Source organism: Hyla sarda, chromosome 8, assembly GCF_029499605.1.
Source record: "Hyla sarda isolate aHylSar1 chromosome 8, aHylSar1.hap1, whole genome shotgun sequence".
NCBI lineage: Eukaryota > Metazoa > Chordata > Amphibia > Anura > Hylidae > Hyla > Hyla sarda.
Window position 1 is genome coordinate 28914300 of NC_079196.1, and position 23245 is coordinate 28937544.

Consider the following 23245-nt stretch of genomic DNA (forward strand, 5'->3'; position numbering starts at 1 on the left):
TATAGAATATGCAAGATAGTAAACATATAAACGGTAACATAAAAAAGTACTAGAATATGACATTTTAATTAAGAGGCAAAAGTAAAAAGTCAATAACCTGACGGTGAGCAGCTTGACCTCATCCAATTTTATTATTCACCAGTCTGTTATAATCATAAGCTTTACTAATAAAAATGTGAAATAATAAAACTAAAAAAAAAAATATAAATTCTAGAAAAGAAAACCTAAACAGTGCAGTAAAGTCAATTACAGCAATAGTAGGTAGACTAATTGGTCCTGAAGTTTATTTCATTCTTCTCGCTTTGTGCCAAAATAAACCTTACGGTGATTTAGCGATATGGATAGATCCAAGTTTCACATTTCATCAAATGCTGGTAATCTGTTTTATCAATACAAACTGCATTTTAATGAAAAAATTCTTTTCTTCAGTACACTTCTCTTTCTAATGCTCTGGAGTTTAATAATTCGTTCATGCTGCAGAGCAAAAGAATGTTTTACAAGACATTTATCCTCCAGAGAAATTTCAACACAAACACAAAATACAAGCTGTGTGGGAATGGGATTGTACGCAACGCGAGACGAACTCGATATATTCATCAAGTGCTGGGCAACGTCAAAAAAAAATACAAAATTCAAACAACAATACAACTTTGCTAAAGTTTTCTTTTAAAATTTTATAAAGAAAAAAAATAAATAAATAAAAATAAATAAATAAAATTATATATATATATATATATATATATATATATATATATATATATATATATGTATACCGTATTTTTCGCCCTATAGGACGCACCGGCATATAAGACGCACCCAATTTTAAAGGTGCAAAATCTAGAAAAAAAGATTCTGAACCCAACAGTGATCTTCAACCTGCGAACCTCCAGATGTTGCAAAACTACAACTCCCAGCATGCCCGGACAGCCGTTGGCTGTCCGGGCATGTTGGGAGTTGTAGTTTTGCAACATCTGGAGGTCCGCAGGTTGAAGACCACTGAGGTAATACTCACATGTCCCCGCCGCTCTGGACTCATCACTGCTGCCCTGGATGTCGCCCTCCATCGCTGTCGCCGCGTCCCCGGGGTGTCCCCGACGCTCCGGACGTCTTCTTCCCCGGGATCCACGCTCTCCGTCGGCGCCATCACGCCGCTATGCACGCCGCTCCTATTGGATGACGGGACGGCGTGCGCGACGATGTGATGACGACGAAGGAGAGCGCCGGCCATGCAGGGGATCCTGGCACGGAGCAGACACCGAGGAGGCAGGTAAGGTCCCTCCGGGTGTCCTGTAAGCTGTTCGGGACGCCACGATTTCACCGTGGCGGTCCCGAACAGCCCGACTGAGCAGCTGGGATTAGTGTCACTTTCGCTTCAGACACGGCGGTCAGCTTTGCTCGCCGCGTCTGAAGGGTTAATACAGGGCATCACCGCGATCGGTGATGTCCTGTATTAGCCGCGGGTCCCGGCCGTTGATGGCCGCAGGGACCGACCCAATAGGTGTGTATTCGCCATATAAGATGAACCAACTCCCCAGTTTTGGGGAAGAAAAAGTGCGTCTTATACGGCAAAAAATATGGTATATATATATATATATATATATATGTCTTATTATTATTACCCCCCCCTTCTTCATAAACCGTGGTCAATCTATTCATGATAAGGGGTCACGCTGCCCATGGTGGGGTAATTTAATATAAGTATTTCTATAAATTAGCTCAATGTCAGAATTAAACGACTCCACAGAATTTTTGTTTATTTTAAAAGCAATCGGCAAAACGGCAACAGCCATAAATGTATAATATATTTTTATGAAACACGCTGCGGTGTATACATTGCAGCGAAGAGTTTCGTTTCCAAGGTATATAACGTTTCTGTTTATATGTAGTTCCCGGTTATTCCAGATTCACTTGGGCGAGGAGCCCAGGCTTAATTCCTAGCAGTGCGGATCTTGTAGTAGAACTTCAGCCTCTTTACGGTGGGATCCGTACATTTCTATAAGGTTATTATGCTACAGAGACCAGGGGGAGAAAAAAAAGCCCAATGATCTATGAGAAGTAGAATGGTGGAATGTTCCCAAGGAAGTGCTTGTTTTATCCCCATTTGTGAGAATTTAAGAAAGTGGGATTCTTAACTTCTAGGAATATTTTTCCTGACCTGTTAAACAGAAGACAGGGTTCTCACACTCCTCTAAATGTTATGCAAACAGAAATAGGAGGTATCTTAAAGGGGTACTCTGGTGAAAAACTTTTTTTTATTTTTTTTTTTTTTTAAATCAACTGGTGCCGGAAAGTTAAAGAGATTTGTAAATTACTTCTATTCAAAAATCTTAATCCTTCCTGTACTTATTAGCTGCTGAATACTACAGCGGAAATTTTTTTCTTTTTGAAACACAGAACTGTCTGCTGATATCATGACCACAGAGCTCTCTGCTGATATCATGAGCACAGTGCTCTCTGCTGACATCTCTGTCCATTTTAGGAACTGTCCAGAACAGCATACGTTTGCTATGGGGATTTCCTTTTACTCTGGACAGTTCCTAAAATGGACAGAGATGTCAGCAGAGAGCACTGTGCTCATGATGTCAGCAGACAGCTCTGTGTTTCAGACGGAAAAGAATTTCCACTGTAGTATTCAGCAGCTAATAAGTACAGGAAGGATTAAGATTTTTTAATAGAAGTAATTTACAAATCTAGTTAACTTTCTGGCACCAGTTGATCAAAAAAAAAAAAAATACAAAAAAAAAGTTTTTCACCAGAGTACTCCTTTAAGGGTATGTTCTGCTTTGCAATTTTTTTGTTGGGTTTTCACAATATATATGTATAGAAAAAAAAATAATACTAATCTTAGCAGACTCGATTAAAACTGCACTACCGTTTTATGCATACTTACCTGTCCCTGCCCTGGTTCTCCTGCTATCCTCTTCGGTTCTTCCATTCCGGGGCCTACTTGAAGCATCACATCACCTCTGCTGCTTCTCTGCTGGGTCCCGCTGCTGGCAAACGGCAGCAGTGACGTCAGGAAGCTCCAGCCTGTACTGACAGGTAGTACAGGTGACACTGATGACAGATTTTCTTTAAACTTACAGGCCTATATTTCCCAGGATACCATTTTGACCTCTTTTTAAATATTGGTATCACATTTGGCAAGTGCCAGTCTTGTGTAACAATATCTGTCATTATAGAATCCAAAAATATAAGGAATTAAAGGGGTATTCCAGGAAAAAACTTTTTTTATATATATATATCAACTGGCTCCAGAAAGTTAAACAGATTTGTAAATTACTTCTGTTAAAAAATCTTAATCCTTTCAGTACTTATGAGCTTCTGAAGTTAAGGTTGTTCTTTTCTGTCTAAATCCTCTCTGATGACACGTGTCTCGGGAAACGCCCAGTTTAGAAGCAAATCCCCATAGCAAACCTCTTCTAGACTGGGCGTTTCCCGAGACACGTGTAATCAGAGAGAATTTAGACAGAAAAGAACAACCTTAACTTCAGAAGCTCATAAGTACTGAAAGGATTAAGATTTTTTAATAGAAGTAATTTACAAATCTGTTTAACTTTCTGGAGCCAGTTGATATATATATATATATATATATATATATAAAAAAGTTTTTTCCTGGAATACCCCTTTAAAGGGGTACTCCGGCACTTAGACATCTTATCCCCTATGCAAAGGATAGGGGATAAGATGCCTGATCGCGGTGGTCCCGCCGCTGGGGACCCCCGCCGCTGGGGACCCCCGCCACTGGTAACCCCCGTGATCTTGCACGCCGCACCCTGTTAAAATCAGTCCATGGAGCGTATTACGCCCCCTCCCGGATGTCACACGGGGCTAAGCCTTGACGTCACAACGCTCCAGCCCCGTGATCGGCAGTAATCAGACTGATTTTAACGGGGTACGGCGTGCAAGATCACGGGGGTCCCCAGTGGCGGGAACCTCGCGATCAGGCATCTTATCCCCTATACTTTGGACAGGGTATAAGATGTCTAAGCGCCGGAGTACCCCTTTAAGGTCTGTCTAGCATGGTACCTAATTCCCCTAACAGGGCATATGTTCTAAACCGGGCAGCTCTTTTGAAGGAGGTCCCAAAAGGACCTGAACAAGTGCTCAACACACTTAGCCGGTTCCACATAAGTGCGCGTCTGCGTGGGGGGAATGTGAATCCATAATAAGTCAATAATTATGGATCACGTGTTATATTATCAATCTGATATGGGAATAGTCAATGGGAAGGATCAAAGAACACATTAAACAGTCTCTTTACAAAATAGATGCAAATACCGATAGATCCGTATTTTGACCATTCTCCATAATCTTGAATGAATGGGTTCAAAAAGCCAACACCAAACTTTCTAAATATATATTTCATTAATTGTATATACCCAGGTATAAAGTCCTAGATAACACTAGCCTCACAGTATAGGCTGTGTATATACAGTGGTCCCTAAAGTTACAATATTAATTGGTTCCAGGACGACCATTGTATGTTGAAACCATCGTATGTTGAGACCATAACTCTATGGAAACCTGGTAATTGGTTCTGAAGCCTCACAATGTCATCCCAAAAAAAGGAAAAATAGTGAGGATTAAAGAAAAATAAGTAGATAACTAATATAGATAAAGCAAATCCTTACATATAAAAGTAATAAAGATCTGCTGGGAGATGTAATCACTGTCTATGTCAGTGTTTCCCAACCAGGGAGCCTCCAGCTATTCCAAAACTACAACTCCCAGCATGCCCGGACAGCCGTTGGCTGTCCGGGCATGCTGGGAGTTGTAGTTTTGCAACAGCTGGAGGCACCCTGGTTGGGAAACAATGGTTTATGTAGGGTACAGGAGCTTCTTCGGGGTCCTATACAGTACACACAGTGTCCCAAATGGAGCCACCCTTACCTGGTGTCCAAAGGAGCAGCTAACCCTGGCACAGGTAAGGAGTAGTACAGAACTTGTAATTCCTCCCTGTACTGTAGGGGGCGCTACCAGACACCCAGTCAGTGCATGCACTTCAGTAATACAGGTGATTTACCAGTAAAAAGCCCATTCTGATTGGTCAGTTCCTCCAGTTGTGACACGTTTCACAGATCTGGACTGTCTGTAGCATTATATGTTGAGTCTGGTTTCAAGTTACAATGGTCCAAACAAGACCATTGTATGTTGAAACTATTGTATGTTGAGGCCATTGTAAGTCGAGGGATCACTGTGTGTGTATATATATATATATATATATATATATATATATATATATATATATAGTGGTTTAGAACATATAAAAAAACTATTTGTGCTAGCCTAGCCTTAAAACTAGATCTACGGTGACAGAATAATCGCCATTGATTTTCTATTGGGTAGGAGATTTATAGTAAGTGCTTAGAACTTGTCAGCAGTCATAATCACTAGGACCACAGAACAGGAAAAAAAATAAAAAAAACCTTGCGCTGGTCTATCACCTGGCTTGCACATTTCTTTTTTTTTTTAATGTACGTCCTCATGTGACTCTAGCATGTGTAAGTCAAAATGAAGCCAGTGAGTGTTGTGGGGTCTGGGACAGGATATATGGGCAGGGCATGAGAAGATCAATCACATACACGTCTCATATGTTCAACTCTACTAGGACACATCACATCATTCCAGCCTTCTGTTCTTGGGGTTTAATAGCAGAAGATGGGCAGCCGTTCCCTGTCTCTCTCAGTCGGACAACATAGACCAGGCATCTCTAAAGGGCTATTCTAACATACAGTTAAATTTCTCATTCACTGTCTACATATGAAGATAGTCCTGATCTAAAATGTCATGCAGTGGGTGTTTAACCTAGGGGGTTTGTGTAATTTCTACTAAGAAGTCCCTCTATGCTCTCTCCTTAAAGAGGCACTGTCATTGTTAAAAACTCATATATTGCAGGACTCATTATAATATGACATTTCACAATATACACCTGTTAAAAAAAAAAAAATTTTTCACCTGAAATTCAAGCTCAAAATAGCCACCACTAGGGGTCGCCTGTCTTTTAGCCAGACAGACTAGTCTAGATTTTACAGCATACTGGATACCGGCCGTAAAGCATACCGGTATTCAAGTATAGGAGATTTCTATTGTGTATGCAAAACTACAGATAAAGGATGTGTGGACATGCTGGGAGCTGTAGTTTTACAACAGCTGGAGGCAACACTGCTCTAACACAGTTATTTACAAACATTGCAGCTTCAGTTTTTACTAAACTACAACTCCCAGCATGCTGAAATAGTCAAAGCTTTCTCGGACTCCTGAATGACAAAGAAGTTGATCAGACATTCAGGAGTCTGTGAAAGAGGAATGACACACATAGTGACAGCTATGCTGATTAGCATCCAGCTTTACTAGGAGAAGATAAAACAGATAGAACATGTATTCATAAAAATGCTGTACTTTTATCTAAAAAAATCCTTGCACTAATTTAATAAAGATCTATTCTTATATTTATACATTTTATCCTGTTATGAATTCACCATAATGTCTTCTGATTACTGCAGGTAAGCTCCAAGTATCTTCCTCTGACACATGACACAGCATAAAACCAGAGAGGAAAGGGTTACAGAGTAGAGAGTACTGATTGGCTGACTGCACAGGCTGGCTCCTGTGAGGGAGACAGACTGACACGCCCCCTCCAGCCTGCACAATGAAAAAGTAACTCACCAGCAGATAATGCTTATATCTCTGGATATATAGGTCAGAGACACATAAAAAAAAAAAAAAAATATATATATATATATATATATATATATGCACATGATCAGGATTGGGTCCTGAGTAACATATCACTTTTTCTCTTTTTCTTTGCACTATGACAGGTACGCTTTAATGCAGTGATGTCCATGTGTACAAGGCTACAGCTAGATAACCACTTGTGGTCCACAACTTCTAAAACAACAGGGATGAATGCCTTGAGTTAACTATTGCAACAACTGCACAAACCAGAATACATTTTCTAGACTAATACTGCTCCCTTTACTGTGACACTTTCAGATGTGAATCCACTGGAACCCTATAAAATAGTGTTATCGGCTTCTGAAGTTCAAAGTATAACAAACCCCACAGAGTTATATGGACTATAGTGCAATATAGCCTATGGACGTCAATGTCTATTTTCTACACACTTGTGTCACAATTGTGTTCAGAGTGTAAGGGATCCCTGGATTTCCTCCTTAACGCCCACATGGAGGTGTGGACTTCCGAGGTAGCAACCCCTAGAACAGTCATGGATTGGTGAAAGTGGTTCTGTCCAACTGAGGTGTGATCAGGAATAAAGCCAAGGGTCATCACCAGGACATTAACACTGAATTAGGCATAGTATCCAAGTGTAAACAGGAGTCAGGATTTTGATTGGTACCGCAAGAATAAGGTGTAGTATCCAAATGACAAGGCAGGAGAATAGCCTGGAGTAGCCAGGAGTCAGGGCCTAGAGTAAAGCTACAAGTTGCAAGTATGGTATCTAAAGGATAAAGTAGGAGACTAGTCAAAAGCAGCCATGTTAGAAACAGGAGTCGTACAACAAGTACCCAGTGTGGTATTCAAAAGACAAATCAGGAAGCATAATCAGAAAACAAGGCCAAGGTTAGGAACAGAAGAACAGTGAACCAAAACTACTAGGGACAAGGAGCCAGGAAGAAAGAATCTTGATCACCAGCAATGAAAGGCCTGGCTGGATTTAAATAACAGGCCATGAGAAGGAGGTGACGAAGGACCCAGATGTCTCGTAACTAGAGGCAGTTGTTGGGAGAAGCTGCGGTTGCTTGCGGAGATGTGCTCCTGGAAAAGGGCAATCCTGCCCCCATCCTGGACCGTAATACTTTTTACTTATCTTTTTAAAATCTTTTCACAAAGAAAGCCATACCATACAAAAGTAGTCCAATATAGGAGAAGATCGCTGTATATGCAAGAACCTCACACTAAGATATTCTTCAAGACATCAGTAGTTTATTGCAGAAAAGGGGTCAATCACTGGTTATGAGTGGAGGAAGCAGGACTCACAGGCTTTCTCTATGAGTGCGGAGGGAAGCAGGACTCACAGGCTTTCTCTATGAGTGCGGAGGGAAGCACGACTCACAGGCTTTCTCTATGAGTGCGGAGGGAAGCAGGACTCACAGGCTTTCTCTATGAGTGCGGAGGGAAGCACGACTCACAGGCTTTCTCTATGAGTGCGGAGGGAAGCAGGACTCACAGGCTTTCTCTATGAGTGCGGAGGGAAACAGGACTCACAGGCTTTCTCTAGGAGTGCGGAGGGAAACAGGACTCACAGGCTTTCTCTATGAGTGCGGAGGGAAGCAGGACTCACAGGCTTTCTCTATGAGTGCGGAGGGAACCAGGACTCACAGGCTTTCTCTATGAGTGGACAGGGAAGCAGGACTCACAGGCTTTCTCTATGAGTAGTGGATGTTTGGCTTCAAGGGAACGCCGCTCACAGCGCTGATCGACCAGACAGGTAGGTAAACTTAAAAGAGGATTTATTGACCAGAATGCAAGGCGTTTCGCTGCGCATGCGCAGCGAAACGCGTTGCATTCTGGTCAATAAATCCTCTTTTATGTTTACCTTCCTGTCTGGTCGATCAGTGCCGTGAGCCGGGTTCCTTGAAGCCAAACATCCACTACTGTTTATGTTCCGGAGGGCAGCAGACGATCTATCCTATAACTATTCCCATTGTTGTGTATGTGCCTACACAGCCACCCAGGGTGAGCAGTTCATTTATACAATTATTCAGCTCTCTGGGTCCAACAATATTATTCTATGGAGCGTTTACCTCTATGAGTAGGCAGGGAAGCAGGACTCACAGGCTTTCTCTATGAGTGGGGAGGGAAGCAGGACTCACAGGCTTTCTCTATGAGAAGGAAGGGAAGCAGGACTCACAGGCTTTCTCTATGAGTGGGGAGGGAAGCAGGACTCACAGGCTTTCTCTATGAGTGGGGAGGGAAGCAGGACTCACAGGCTTTCTCTATGAGAAGGAAGGGAAGCAGGACTCACAGGCTTTCTCTATGAGTAGGCAGGGAAGCAGGACTCACAGGCTTTCTCTATGAGTAGGCAGGGAAGCAGGACTCACAGGCTTCCTCTATGAGTAGGCAGGGAAGCAGGACTAAATTCAAAGTCCTTGAAGCTGTTAAAGTATATATTGTATCCCCAAATTCAGTGTTTCCTCCTCTATTCTATACAGCTTTCAAAATGGACACCTGACATATCCACTTAAACTACAACTGAAACAACAACTGAATACTACAGTATCCCAAATGCACTGAACTACAAACTTGGTACAGCTCAATGTAAGTCTATTGGCTGTAATGTTTTAAAGTTGTCACCAAAGCTTAGCGGCCCTTTAGATGACACGACCTAGTTCTTCATCTCGTAGCAGGATGAAAACGGCCACGGAGAGCGCTTAGCATGTTATCTTCATGATAGTATTTGTCGAAAAACAAAACATAGAAATCCCAATGCACTGCTTTTTATTTGAACATGGGTTTTCCATTACTCGCAGACGGTTTAAACCTGTAAGTGCTGTATTGTGGTCGTATTGTTCTCAGGCTTCTAAAAAATGCAAAAGTGTAAAATAACAGATCAGTAACAAGAACAATTTTCTTCAGCCATTAAATATTCACAATAATTCTGCAACTCGCCACCGCGCGTCTGCAGCGATATCATATTCTAGAGCAGATTCGGATGAGGGGTTTGATGCTGAGCAATTTACAGGCATTTATGCCGAGTAGCTCGCCAGTCGCAGCGCCATAAACATAGGAAAACTTTTGTTGCCATATCAACAAAGGCATTTTCATCACCGGACTTGTTTCATCTTGGCATCACAATGCATCGGTTTCCCTGCTTAAGGTTCATGTGTTGTAGAGACTTCTTAGATGTCTTCAATGGCAGGAAAGCCATAAAGAATGCAAAGCGGCCGTAGGGAGTTTGATTACCCTGCAACTGTTCTACCCTTTGTGTTGATAAAGGTGGGCAGTAAGGTAGAACGTGTATACAAGTGACAATAACAAGAAACTGATAGGACCTTAGGGACTGATGGTAAATCCACGATTTGAGCTGCAGAATTGGCTACTGCTATATTATCACTTATATAGCAGTTTAAATTAAGAGGTTGGCCAGGCAAAACGTTCATTTCACAATTTGGTCAGTGAGGCCGGGACCCGCGGCTAATACAGGACATCACCGATCGTGGTGATGCCCTGTGTTAAACCCTTCAGATGCGGTCATCAAAGCTGACCTCCGCGTCTGAGAAGCGAAAGTGACACTAACCCGGCTGAAATTGCGGCGTCCCGAACAGCTTACAGGACACCGGGAGGGACCTTACCTGCCTCCTCGGTGTCTGCTCCGTGCCGGGATCCCCTGTATGGCCGGCGCTCTCCTTCGTATTCATCACGTCATCGCACACTCCGTCCCATCATCCAATAGGAGCAGCGTGCGTAGCGACGTGATGGCGGCGACGGAGAGCAAGGATAACGGGCAGCAGAGACGTTCAGGAGCGACGGGGACACCAAAAGGACGCGGCGATCGCGATGGAGGGCGACATCCAGGGCAGCGGTGACGGGTCCGGAGCGGCGGGGACACGTGAGTACTACCTCCTATACCAGTGGTCTTCAACCTGCGGACCTCCAGATGTTGCAAAACTACAACTCCCAGCATGCTGGGAGTTGTAGTTTTGCAACATCTGAAGGTCCGCAGGTTGAAGATCACTGTCCTATACTTTACATTGTATTTGGTTCAGAATCTTTATTTTCTAGATTTTTATGCTTTAAAATTGGGTGCGTCTTATATGCCGGAGCATCTGATATGACGAAAAATACGGTATATATTTTATAAAAATCATGGATTGCAAAAAAAAAAAAAAAAAAAAGACCACTAGGGTTCCCCATTCCATCCAGAATAATCCTGTCTGGCTGTAGAATCACTTTTGTCCCAGCTAAATTACAGGCTGGGACAAAGTCCAGGAAGTGAGGGTGGGACTAGCACTCCTCTGTGCTCACTCCTGTCCTATCAGACTCCCATCTAAAAACAGAGAGAAGAGGGTTACAGAGCAGCCTGCACTGATCAGATGAAGAGACCCAGCACAGCAAAGCAGATTCAGAAAGGAAGTGAATGCATGGTAAGTGCATGACCTAGTGAGTAACATATACATGCATTTTGCCTTAAAGTTGAACAAAAAACATGATGTGCTTAAAAATTTCCTTATGGAAGTCAATAGAGAAAAACTGCAATAAATGTGCAACATTTCTGACCCCAAAATTTGCATGCTGCAGATTTGAAATGCACGCCATAGGTTGATTTCTGCACAGATTTTATAAATAATTTTTTATTATTATTTATTTATTTTTAGTATATCATCTGAATCACTGCTGTTGTAAATGCTGCATAATATCTGCACAGAAAACTTAAATCATTCTTTACGAAGAAAGAATGAAGATGGCACTCACCACATGGGAGGTAACGGCTGTGCTTTATTCAGTGACCGGCAGGTAACAGCATAGGGAGGAGGGACGCCTGGCATCATTCCTCCCTATGCTGTTACCTGCCAGTCACTGAATAAAGCACAGCCGTTACCTCCCATCTGGTGAGTGCCATCTTCATTCTTTCTTCGTTGATTGTATACTGCATTCTGGATTGAGCACCCCGCTAGAAGGTATACGGCCTCGGTGTCCAGGAACATTACGCTTTGGATTAGCAGAGGCTGTGCCGAGCGCTTTACCCTTTGAAAGTTTAAATCATTCTATGTTAGTGTGACTGTGACCCATAATAGTGCTCTATAGACTCTTCACCCCCACTAAGTCTTAACAGGACCTGCTGACTAATGTGGTGGTGATGTCTACGAAGAGAGTCAAGTATCTGACAGGCTGGATATCAACTTGACTGATGTCAGAAGACTGTGGAGCTCCCCAGTCATGCTAAGTCCTTGAATTAAATCTTTTTCTGCAAAGTTAAAGGGAAAGTGTCCCCATTTTGTTTTTTGTTTTTTTTTATAAATAAAATGGTATTATAAAGATATTATAGTTTATAAGTATATTTATTTTGTAATTTGTTTTTCATTGATATTTATTAATAAAGTATTTCATGGGGTCTGCCATTACCAAGAGCAAGTGTGCTGACGTCACTTTCCGACACGACACACATGCTCTGCGGTACTGACAGTGAATGGGGCACTGCAGACGGAGAGCATCTGCCTTAGTTACACTGTGTTCTCCAAAACTGTAATCTGCATGTGCTTGGTCAGGTGTAGAAAACGGCTTATGTAGGATCACAAAGTCTGTGATCAGCAGTGACATCCGGAAACGGGCCACAACACTTCATTACTCGAAAGAATCAGCAGAGTGTGAAGAGGCAGGTGCGGATCCAAATTACTGATGATGGGACCGAAGAACACATCTGGAAGAAGGCAGGGGCAAAGAAGTAAACATACATATGATGGGGGGGGGCAAAGAAGAGCGCATTCAGATTATGGAGGCGGAGAAGACAGAGGAGCACATTCAGATTATGGAGGCGGAGAAGACAGAGGAGCACATTCAGATTATGGAGGCGGAGAAGACAGAGGAGCACATTCAGATTATGGAGGCGGAGAAGACAGAGGAGCACATTCACATTATGGAGGCGGAGAAGACAGAGGAGCACATTCAGACAAAAGTGGGGACAAAGAGGAGCGCATACAGGCGGTGGCTTGGGCAAAGAGGACCGCATTCAAACAATGGCGTGGGGCAACGAAGAGCGCATTCAGATGATGGCAGAGGAAAAGAGGTGCACATTCAGACAACAGTGGGGCATCTGGACAACAGTGGGAGAGGGGGTATGGAGGGTATGAGGATTGTGTTCGAACAATGGCGGGGCAGAGGAGCGCATTCGGAGGTTGATGAGGAAGAAGTGGTGCAGTAGATCTACATCCACAGGAAGGCAGTGACACGGTAGAGTTCGGTAAGATTGGTCGGTGGGGCAGTGGTCTAAGGCAGGAACCATGCATGAGGTGGCCAGACCTGGAAACGGTATAAGGAGTGCCCTGGAAGTGGTATAAAGGGGTCTCTTGAGCTGTATAAGGGGGCCATTTGGGCTGTATTAGGAAGGGGTTCCCTTGAGCTATATAAGGGGAGGGTCCTGGAAGCTCTTATAAAGGAGCTGTATAAAGGAGTCCTGAAAGCTATACAAAGGGGTCTTTTGAGCTGTATAATGTGGGTGCTGGAAGCTGTACTGTATAAAGGGGTGTTGGAAACTTTATAAGCTGTATTCAAAAATCTCAACTTCTGGCAAACTGGGTAACAGCAGTGGCCGGTACTGGTTGTCACCTAGATTCCCAAGAGTGACTCCTAAATGCATTTTAAATCTTGGAAATTGCGAATGCAATGGGTTAAGGATAGAGCAGAAATAGAGGTCAGACTTAGCACACAATAAATCACCTAAGTTCTTTAGCCTTGAGATTTTTTTTTTTTTTTGTATTTTATTTTGCATCTCTGCAAAATTATGCATTTTAAAAAGACTGCAGGCAGGGAATGATTGTCAGTCATGCAAATAATCACTTACTTACACTATATGCGTTTGGTTTGGATAAAGCAAATTACCATTTGAAAATAACTCAAAAACACTCTGGGCTAAGAGCTTGCTTTATAAATCTCAGTTTGGCCATAGCAATCCTTAACCTTTTTCTTCTCCATTTCCACTCAGATAGTTTCAGGGGAGCCGTGCAATTCGGAAATGAAATGAACTCACGGGCTACGCAAGTATTTTAAGGAGGAAGGATAAGAGAAGGCAATGGAGTTAATATAATAGGCGGTCATTTTGGATAATTTTTGTATTTGAGCCTTTTATCAAGCAAAACTTTAATTTGCAACAAGTGTTGCTAAACAGTGGTTCTTTATAAAATAAAAAAAATAAAATACATACTTGTTATACCAGTAAATGTCTGCCATTATAGCTCCCGGAGGGGTTGTTTTTAAGCCTTCCCATAGTGCTGAATAGCAAATTTTCACATTTCTGCGGCATTATAGTGGTGTATAATTCCATAGCTATGGAAATAGTGCAAACCAGGTGACTACTCTGGGGCAATAGCTTATTTACCCTAAAGACAGTCAATTTAGCGCTATGGTGTTCTTGGAACAGTGTTTTCCAACCAATGTGCCTCCAGGTGTTGCATAACTACAACTCCCAGCATGCCCAGACAGCCAAATGCTTTAGTGTTTGACTCTGTTTTATAATGTGTGCAGGAATGTTAGTGTAGCATGTGGTATGGTGTATAGCATATGGCAGTGTTTCTCAACCAGTGAGCCTGCACCTGAGCAAAAAAAAAAAAACTCTCAGCAAGGCCAGACAGCCATATGCTTTATTGATTTATTTTGTTTTATAATATGGACATGAATGTTAGTGTTAGTGTAGCATGTGGTATGATGTATAGTGTAGGGCAGCGTTTCCAAACCAGTGTGCCTCCAAATGTTGCAAAACAACAATTCCCAGTATTACCGGACAGCCAAATTTATTTTTGCTTGACTTTGTTTTATAATGTTCACAGGAATGTTAGTGTAGCCTGTGGTATGATGTATAGGGCAGGGCAGTGTTTCCAAAATGCATGCCTCCAGATGTTGCAAAATTACAACCTTCAGCATGCCCAAAAAGTCTGTCCTGGCATGCTGGGAGTTGTAGGTTTGCAACAGCTGCAGGCACCCTGGTTGGGAAAGACTTGTATAGAGAGATAGGCCTCAGTCTTATTAGTTCCATCCTTTTTGGTTCTAGGTGGTTGGTCTGAATGGTGTCTCTCCTGCCAAGCTGGGGAAGAGAGTTTGAAAGACAATGCTGTCTAAGGAAAATAAGTAGCTCTCTTCTTGAAAGAAAATACTTTGCTCTCTAAATGTCTCTTACTGGAGGTAGCTACTTCTAAGTCAATGCTCAAACCTTTAAAGGGGTACTCCGGCTTTGAACTTTTTTTTTTTTGTAAAAAAAAAAAAAAAAAGAAAAAAAGGAAAGAAATAATAAAAAATAACTTTCCGCCACTCTTTGCTGTCTGAGCGGCAGTGGGGCAGTGGGACATATGAAGCCTCTGAACCGTTCTTCTTCATTGTGAAGGGTCCTAATATGTCCCACTGCCGCTCAGCCAATCACTGGCAGAGGAAGGACAAAGCTGCGGACGGCGATTAGATAAGCTGCAGTCTGATGAGTCAGCCCCCAGCAACCAGGAAGAGGATCCCACCGGAGGACACGCCAGTGATACCTGAGAAGCGGAGGGGGTAAGTCCAGCCTGGGCAGGATTTACAAAAAATAAAGTTGAAAGCCGGAGTATATTTTAAAGAGCCTTGAAACATGACTAGGGATTAATAGCCAAACCAGAATCTTCTCCAAGGAAGAAAACCCATCTTTAGACAACTGTTTTGCCCCTTATGAGTACAGGTACCTGGCAGAGAGGCCTTTGACAAGGGTCTGAAAGTAGTGCTGGGCAGTATACCAGTTCATACCGAATACCGAAATTTTTTCCCCTCACGATATGAATTTTTCCCATACAGTAATACCGGTTGGGCCCCTCTCCCCTCGAATGACTTAATTATCAGCCGCAGCGCGCTGTCCCCACATTGGGGAAACAATCATATGTCGCCTCGTCCTCTTGTGAGTTGCGGGCCGCCGGCGCTGGAAATCTGTACTGTACTATATATTCCTTGTGCCCGGGCTGCAAAAATAAACAAAAACTTTAACTCACCTTTCTACGTTCCCCGGTCGTCGCTCCGGTAACGGCCTCACGCTGGGGATGGGAACGTCACAGAGCCGTCAGCCTATCAACGGCTGCAGCGATGTCCCGCCTCGGTACGTGATAGGCTGAGCACACTGTCATGTAAGGAGCCGGCGACGTGGGAAGGTGAGTTAAAGTATATAATATTTTTTTTTTTGCAGCCCGGGCACAAGGAATAGGTAGTACAGTACCGAATTCCAGCGCCGGCAGCCCGCAACTCACAGGAGGACGAGGTGACATATGATTAGTTCCCCGATGTGGGGGACAGCGCAGCGCTGGGCTAATAAACCGGGGGGGGGGGGGGGGGGTTAGAGAAGCAGCGCCCACGGGTCTCATGATTTGGGGGGTGGAAAATACCGTTACATACCGTGGAACCGCCATAACTTACAAAAATACAGTGATACAAATTTTTGGTCATACCGCCCAGCTCTATCTGAAAGGTCTATAAAACCCCATACATCAGCTTTGCAGTCTCCCAAGAAAACCAAATTTATCTCTACAAGGCAGCCAGCACCCTACTCTGTACTGACCGGGGAATGAGAACCCCAAACACAGCTGTCTACAGATGGGTCTTCCTCATTGTGGTTTTGGCTACTAGGAAATGAAATCCTATACAGGATCCGCTCTACAGGGGGTAGGAAATTGGCCCAAGGGTCATGGGCACACTGGAGGCACACTGGTTGGGAAACACTGGTGTACACCAATTGGTGTGAGCCCTGTAAATGCAGCAGACATATCCGTTTTACATAGATTTCCAGGACAACAATGCGGTAAAAGTTTTTTGGCACACTTAATCTGCTACGGATTTCACGCAAATATTTTTATGCATCAGATTTTCTCCATATAAATAAATATGAAAATAAAACCTGCAGCATAAATTTTGCAGTGTGAAATGGAAGCAGATTAAGTAGGTGTGAACGTACCCTTAAAGGGGTACTCCGGTGCTCCAGCGTTCTGAACATTTTGTCCAGAGTGCTTGAAGCCGGAGACCATGACGTCATGACTACGCCCTCTAGTGACGTCACGTCCCCTCCATTCATGTCTATGGGACATGAATGGAGGGGGTGTGGCGTGACATCACAAGGGGGCATTGCCGTGAAGTCACGGCCACTGCTGCAAGAACCCGGCGTTTGTTTAGAACGCCGGGTGCTGCGGGATATCGTGGGGGCCCCAGCGGTGGGACCCCTGCGATCAGACATCTTATGCCCTATCCTTTGGATAGGGGATAAGATGTCTAGCAGCGGAGTACCCCTTTAATCAGGTAAAGAGAAGTGGCACAAAAATAAATCACAACTATTGCCGATATGGGAGAATATTCCGGCGTCGGAAAACATTCATCTTAACTGGTCAATAAAACAATTGTTGCTCCGTCTCATTTTTAACAACCACTATATGAAGATGAGAGCAAGAAACCAGCGAACACAGGGGGATGGTCACCTACCGGCTGACATCAGGGAATCTGATTGGGAAATGAATGACCCGGCATTTAGGCCTGATGATTTCTTCGAGATTCTTAGGTCGGTGATCTGGAATCAACTTCAGGAACTTGCTGATGGAGGTTAGGAAAGACTCCATGTTGAAGGTGGAGTTAAACACCACAACGTCCGCGACTAAGCTGGAAGGACAAAAAATACACAGGTCAGGGAATCACATTTTATTTAGCAAACGTCATTTCCAGCGATTGTTGGTTCCCTGGTTTTTCCCATTCCACTATTATTAGATGAACTCCATTGGTCGTAATGGCTACCAATAGCCAGGAATAGAATCGAATAAGATCCCGGCCTTGTAATCCCTCATGCGCTGCATTCACTAGTGACCACAGTATCTAAGGAGCTAAATAGAGGAAAGGGCTCTCTTTGTCACCTCCTGTGCCCTGCAATGTGATCGTAATGTATTAATGGGGTGCCATGTAGTTAGGCTCTGCTAGACATAAGGGTGACCGGCATAATACACTGCAATACAGGACATTATGCAACTGTGCAATGCTTCATTTATCCTCTGGTGGCCCTGCAGGGTGGTTAAATACTTGCTGCTCTTCAACTTACCATTAAAGAGGTACTCAGCTGGAAAACCTTTTATTTTTTATCAACTGATGCCAGAAAGTTAGACAGATTTGTAAATTACTTCTATTTAAAAATCCTAACCCTTCCAGTACTTTTCAGCTGCTGTATACTACAGAGGAAGTTATTTTCTTTTTTTAATATCCTTTCTGTCTGACCACAGTGTTCTCTGCTGACACCTCTCTCCATGTCAGGAACTGTCTAGAGTAGGATAGGTTTTCTATGCAAATCTCCATAGAAAACCTATCCTACTCTAGACAGTTCCTGACATAGACAGAGGTGTCAGCAGAGAGCACTGTGGTCAGACAGAAAGGAAATTAAAAAAAAGTATAGTATACAGCAGCTGATAAGTACTGGAAGGGTTAGGATTTTTAAATAGAAGTAATTTACAAATCTGTTTAACTTTCTGGCACCAATTGATAAAAAAAAATAAAAATTATTCCAGCAGAGTACCCCTTTAATCATTAAAAAGGCACTTGAGGCACCAACAGTGGAGACTATCGCTCTAGAGACTCCATGCTGGCAGTCTTAAAGGCATACTCCAGCCAAATGTTTTATTTATCCTAAATACCCAGGCTGATATGGGTCTCCTGTCCTCTGGCCCAGTATTTCTGGTTTTGGGGCCCGACATGTAACACTGCGGGTCAGCTAACTGCTGGACGCAGCGATTTCCCATTTCGGTTGATGATATGCTGAGCAGCAGTGTCATGTATCAGGCTCGGACACCAGAAAGAAAATCGGGCCAGGGCCTGTTACATGACACTGCTGCTCAGCCAATCATCAGCCTATCACTAGCATTAATAAAAAACATTATTAGTTGGCATACCCCTTAAAGCAATTCCAGTTTGGTGATGCCTTGAGAGCCTGTTAAACATTCAAAGATAGGGCTGTACTAAAAAAGGATGTATTTTTCACTTTTAGGCCATGCTTACAAACTGCAGCTAATAAGTACTGGAAGGATTAAGATTAAATAGAAGTAATTTACAAATCTGTTTGACTTTCTGGCTCCAGTTGATTTAAAAAAAAATGTTTTCCAGCAGAGTACCACTTTAAGGGCTCATTCACAAGGACGGATCTGCAGTGTATTTTAGATGTGCCTGCTCGGAGCGGCAATCCGCCACTATGAGCAGGCACATCTGGAGGCACCCTGTAGGGTCCATCGTCGCCAGATGCGCAGTGTAAAATACGTGTGAACGAGCCCTTACAGTCAGATTTTGTTATTTCTTACAGCCACAATTCATTGATTGTTTGAACTCACAGACGCTTTTCTGTAGACTTATATTATATATCGAAAATACTGACGTAATTTAAACTCAATTTTACACTGTGTGAACTTGCGATAATTGACAACTACACAGCTGCGGGTCCAGCCTTTCATCTGCAGGTAAAGTAGGACATTACAATGAGGGCTGACGCGCTTTTTACTCTCTTCCACTGTCGGATGTTGTCGCAATAAATAATATAACATAGAAGACATGAAGACTTTATGATGCAATATTTATAGCATAAGACCACTCATCCCATCCCCAAGGAAAGCACAAACCACGACACAATGAAATAATGCATCTAGTGATTGTATAACAGCAAACTCCTGAACCCAGGTCACATTTGCTTTCAGGAATATTGTTACTAACATATACAGGTCCCTGTCACCTTCTGTCACGGTGTCTATATCAGATTTATCCATATCTAAGTCGTATCAGTTTCTGTAAACGTTGGGTGACAACAGAAAAGGCTTACAATGGTTGTCCTGCAGCTTTCCATAGGTGCTCAATATTGGCCCAAGTCACAATGAAAGCTTCATGTTTCAATAAAGGAATTTTTTTATCATTAAAGGAGATGTCCTACGCATACTTTTTCTATTCCGTCCTGCAAAAAAAGACAAAACAAACTTTCCCTTACCTCCATATGTTGCCCCGGAGCTCCACAACAGCTGATCGGTCGGCCTGTTTACTTCCTACTTCCTTTAGCCCGATACGTCACACGGCGCTTCAGCCTATCACCGGCCGAGGCGGGACATCGCTGCGGCCGGTGACAGGCTGAAGCGCTGTGTGACGTACTGGGCTAAAGGAAGTAGGAAGCAGACAGCCCGGCCGACCGATCAGCTGTTGCGGAGCTCCAGGGCAACATATGGAGGTAAGTGAAAGTTGGCTTTGTCTTTTTTTGCAGGACGGAATAGAAAAAGTATGCGTAGGACATCTCCTTTAAATTTTCTATTTTTTCCAAATAACAAAAGGGTACAGGAAAGGGAAAAAAAAAATAGGGGAAGGAAAAAGTCAAAAAGGAAATTTTTTATGAAAAACATAAACAACAACTCTTTTCCGTCAGCCCTACAAAGCACAATAAGGGCATCAAGGGGTGTCTGTGAGCCGAATGGAGAGTTGGTGCAAAGATCAGCTCCCGTTTTGGCACACACAAGGCACTTTTGTATTATCACCATTCATGTGAATTGGCACCATGTACTTCCACATTTCCCTGTAGTGGCCCCTACATAAATCTTTTCCTGGCGATGATAACTGATCATGATGGTTCCTTCATTCTACAAGGTGGGGGGTAATTATTGGTTTAGGAGTCAATGGCTCCATTCAACAAGCACCATTATGGAGGTTTCACACACACAACACTTTTGGAGTAAACCAATGCATTTTTTGATTAGAGGTTTGCTTGCAATATTAATATGTTCGACTTCGACATGACGCCTGATGAAGGCACTGGGGCAAAAAAGCAGAAACCTGTTGCGTCAATAAAGAAAACTGGGCAACTTTAACATTGCAAGCAACCCCCTGATTAAGCTGGTTTCTGTGCCCTAGAGTGTAGAGTTGGTCTTTTCTTTGGCCTGGTCCTGGCATCTTTGAATTCAACATATCTTGGCTGTGCCTTAAAGGGGTACTCCACCCCTAGATGTCTGATCGTGGGGGTCCTACTGCTGGGGACCCACATGATCTTGACTGCGGCACCCCAGACATCCGGTGCACGGAGCCAAATATGCTCCGTGCCGGAAGACTGGCGAGGTGGGGCGGAGGCTTGTAATGTCACAGTCACACCTCCACTCGTGACGTCACGGTCACTCCCATAGACTTGCATTGAAGGGGCGTAGCCGTGACATCACGTGTCTCCAGCGCAGCACCCGATGCTCTAAATGAATGCTGGTGCAGCAGGGAGATCGCGGGGGTCCCCAGCGGCGAGACCCCTGCAATCAGACATTTTATTTTCTATCCTTTGGATAGGGGATAAGATGTCTTGGGGTGGAGTACCCCTTTAAGTGTGGCTCCACGAGGAGGAGCAGCAACCTATATGATTTGAAGGTTAGTACATTGCTTGACGGGTTGTGGGCCCCAGAACATTTGTACTGATTTACTCAGGACAATACATAAGGCTGCGCCCCTCCATATATTTTGTCTTTGCAGTGTTTCGCAGCCAAAAGTCAATTTAAAGCTAAAGGCAAATATAGATCAACTTTTCTGCAATTTTTGTTTCCCAAAGAACTGTCAAGAAGCATTTCCAGACCCCTGAAAGGACTTTTCTCCTTGTTATCCAGCAACTAAGGAGTGCATTGATTTGCATGACTAGAGGCAGTTTTGCCTTTAAGAACCATGGAAAATTAGCAAAAATCCACCTGTACCAATGTGGCTTGCCATCCTACTTTCCCAGTTTCAGATAGACTGAATAGAAGAAACCAGACTAACTTGTCAGCCCATTATAAATGCCGCAATGAAGGTTAAGCAAGATGATCAGCATACTGACCAATCCACAGACATAGCAGGGGGTGGGTGACATGTTCACGCCATCATTCTTTACTTCCAACACGGCGTATATTAAGATGCATTGCTGAGTGATGGCTTAGCAGCTCGTGAAAATGGCGTAGCGCTCCTTTTAAAGGTCTAGAACATTATTTAACTCCATGTGAAGCTATAACGGTTAAACTGATGCCGATATGCTTCATTGGCCGTAATGGAGCAAGAGAGACGTCTTATGCTCCGAAATTTATCAAAGAGGCTCCTCACACTCCATTATACAAGATAAAGGAAGCTGACCTCTAATATTCGCTTTTCCACCCACTGAAGCGACTGGATTCTTTGTACTGTACATCCACTGAGAATAATACACAGACCCTGTTTAGGGAAGAACTGTAGATTATGCGTAAGTATTATAGGGGCACATACATGTACACATTATAGCCTAACCTTATAGAGATGAGCACCGTCCATGAGATTATTATGGGACAGAACTTTCTTTATATTTCTTTTGTTGAGCCTCACCCTGTCATAATACTTTGGTTAATAAAGCAATTTCTCAGTATTAGTGGTAGCGGGGAAAAAGGAATCCGATCCTGGCGCTCACCCGTGCGGCAGCTGAGGAAATGATGTCAGGCTCCTGACATCATTTCCTCAGCTGCCGCACGGGTGAGCGCCAGGATCGGATTCCTTTTTCCCCGCTACCACTCATACTCTCAGACCGTCCGGCCGGACGGGTGGATCCGGGCAGCACACCGTGGATTTCCACTTACCCACACCAGTTGGGCCCCTTCAAGCTGCAACAGGTGTTATGCTCTCAGCATAACACCACCAGGTGAGAGCATTCCTTACGCTTCCTCACCTGTCACTTGTAATAAGGATAACGGCACATAGATAGGCGCATTGTCCCTTTTTGTCTTTCATACTTCTCAATTTCTCAGTATTACATCATTTGAATTGCAAGAGAACTTCACTGATAACAATAAATGTCCATAAAAGATCTCTCCAGGTTTATCAAATCAAACCTATTCATTGTACAATGCAAAGTTTGTTGCAGGACGCAAAGGATGGGTCAGGAATTGAGCCCCCACCAGTCAAATTTTGAGGGCCTCAGGATTCGTTGCCCAAGACTGGACAAATACTATGGTTGGCCATCAATGGCGGTCAGGTCTATAACTGGGCCATACAGTGAAGCTACTAAATAGAGGATTGGTTAATAAGAAGTGTCCAATAATGACCAAAAAGATTTACAGCATTTTGTTAATACCGGAGAACTTATTACCGCTTCGTACGGAAAAGAGAAGGGCTAGATCCTCTACCAGGAAAGACACAGAAAGGGGGTTCAGAGGATGCCCAGATAGCTCACTCGCACTATAACAGACTTTGCTATATATCTTATTACAAAATCAGATTTCTATTCTGCTCCCTCTAAAGCATTCTAAATTCTAAAATCCTCTGGAAACAGATCAACCAAATGAGGGATAAGTTTACATGCTGTCCATAGAGCAGAGAGGATAAGGAGGAGGTAGCTGCATGGACAATGACAGAAACAAACACAGAGATCCTACTGAAAATGGTGTTATATCCCATACCCTCCCCCCCCCCCCCCCCCCCCCACTGGGCCTTGATTCTCTGATTACACTATTCAGTACTGCTCTATAATGTCCTCCATGCTGCTGTTACTTCTGCGTGTGTACTAGGGAGGTACAGAAGAGCAAGATCTATGCTTCTGTGTGTA

At 43.4% G+C, this 23245-nt stretch overlaps 1 protein-coding gene across 8 annotated transcripts in view; it reads right to left on the reverse strand.

Moving 5' to 3' along the window:
• The window catches only part of GTDC1 (glycosyltransferase like domain containing 1), a 261163-nt gene that overhangs the window by 163011 nt on the left and 74907 nt on the right, over positions 1 to 23245 (reverse strand). For all 8 annotated transcript variants that reach the window (XR_008847077.1, XR_008847075.1, XR_008847076.1 and 5 more), the window contains one exon: positions 17155 to 17328. Coding sequence is in view for 3 of the 8 variants with exons in the window: in XM_056535015.1 (XP_056390990.1) it covers positions 17155 to 17328 (174 nt within the window). In the remaining 5 variants the exon portion in view is untranslated. The remainder of the gene's footprint in view (positions 1 to 17154; positions 17329 to 23245) is intronic.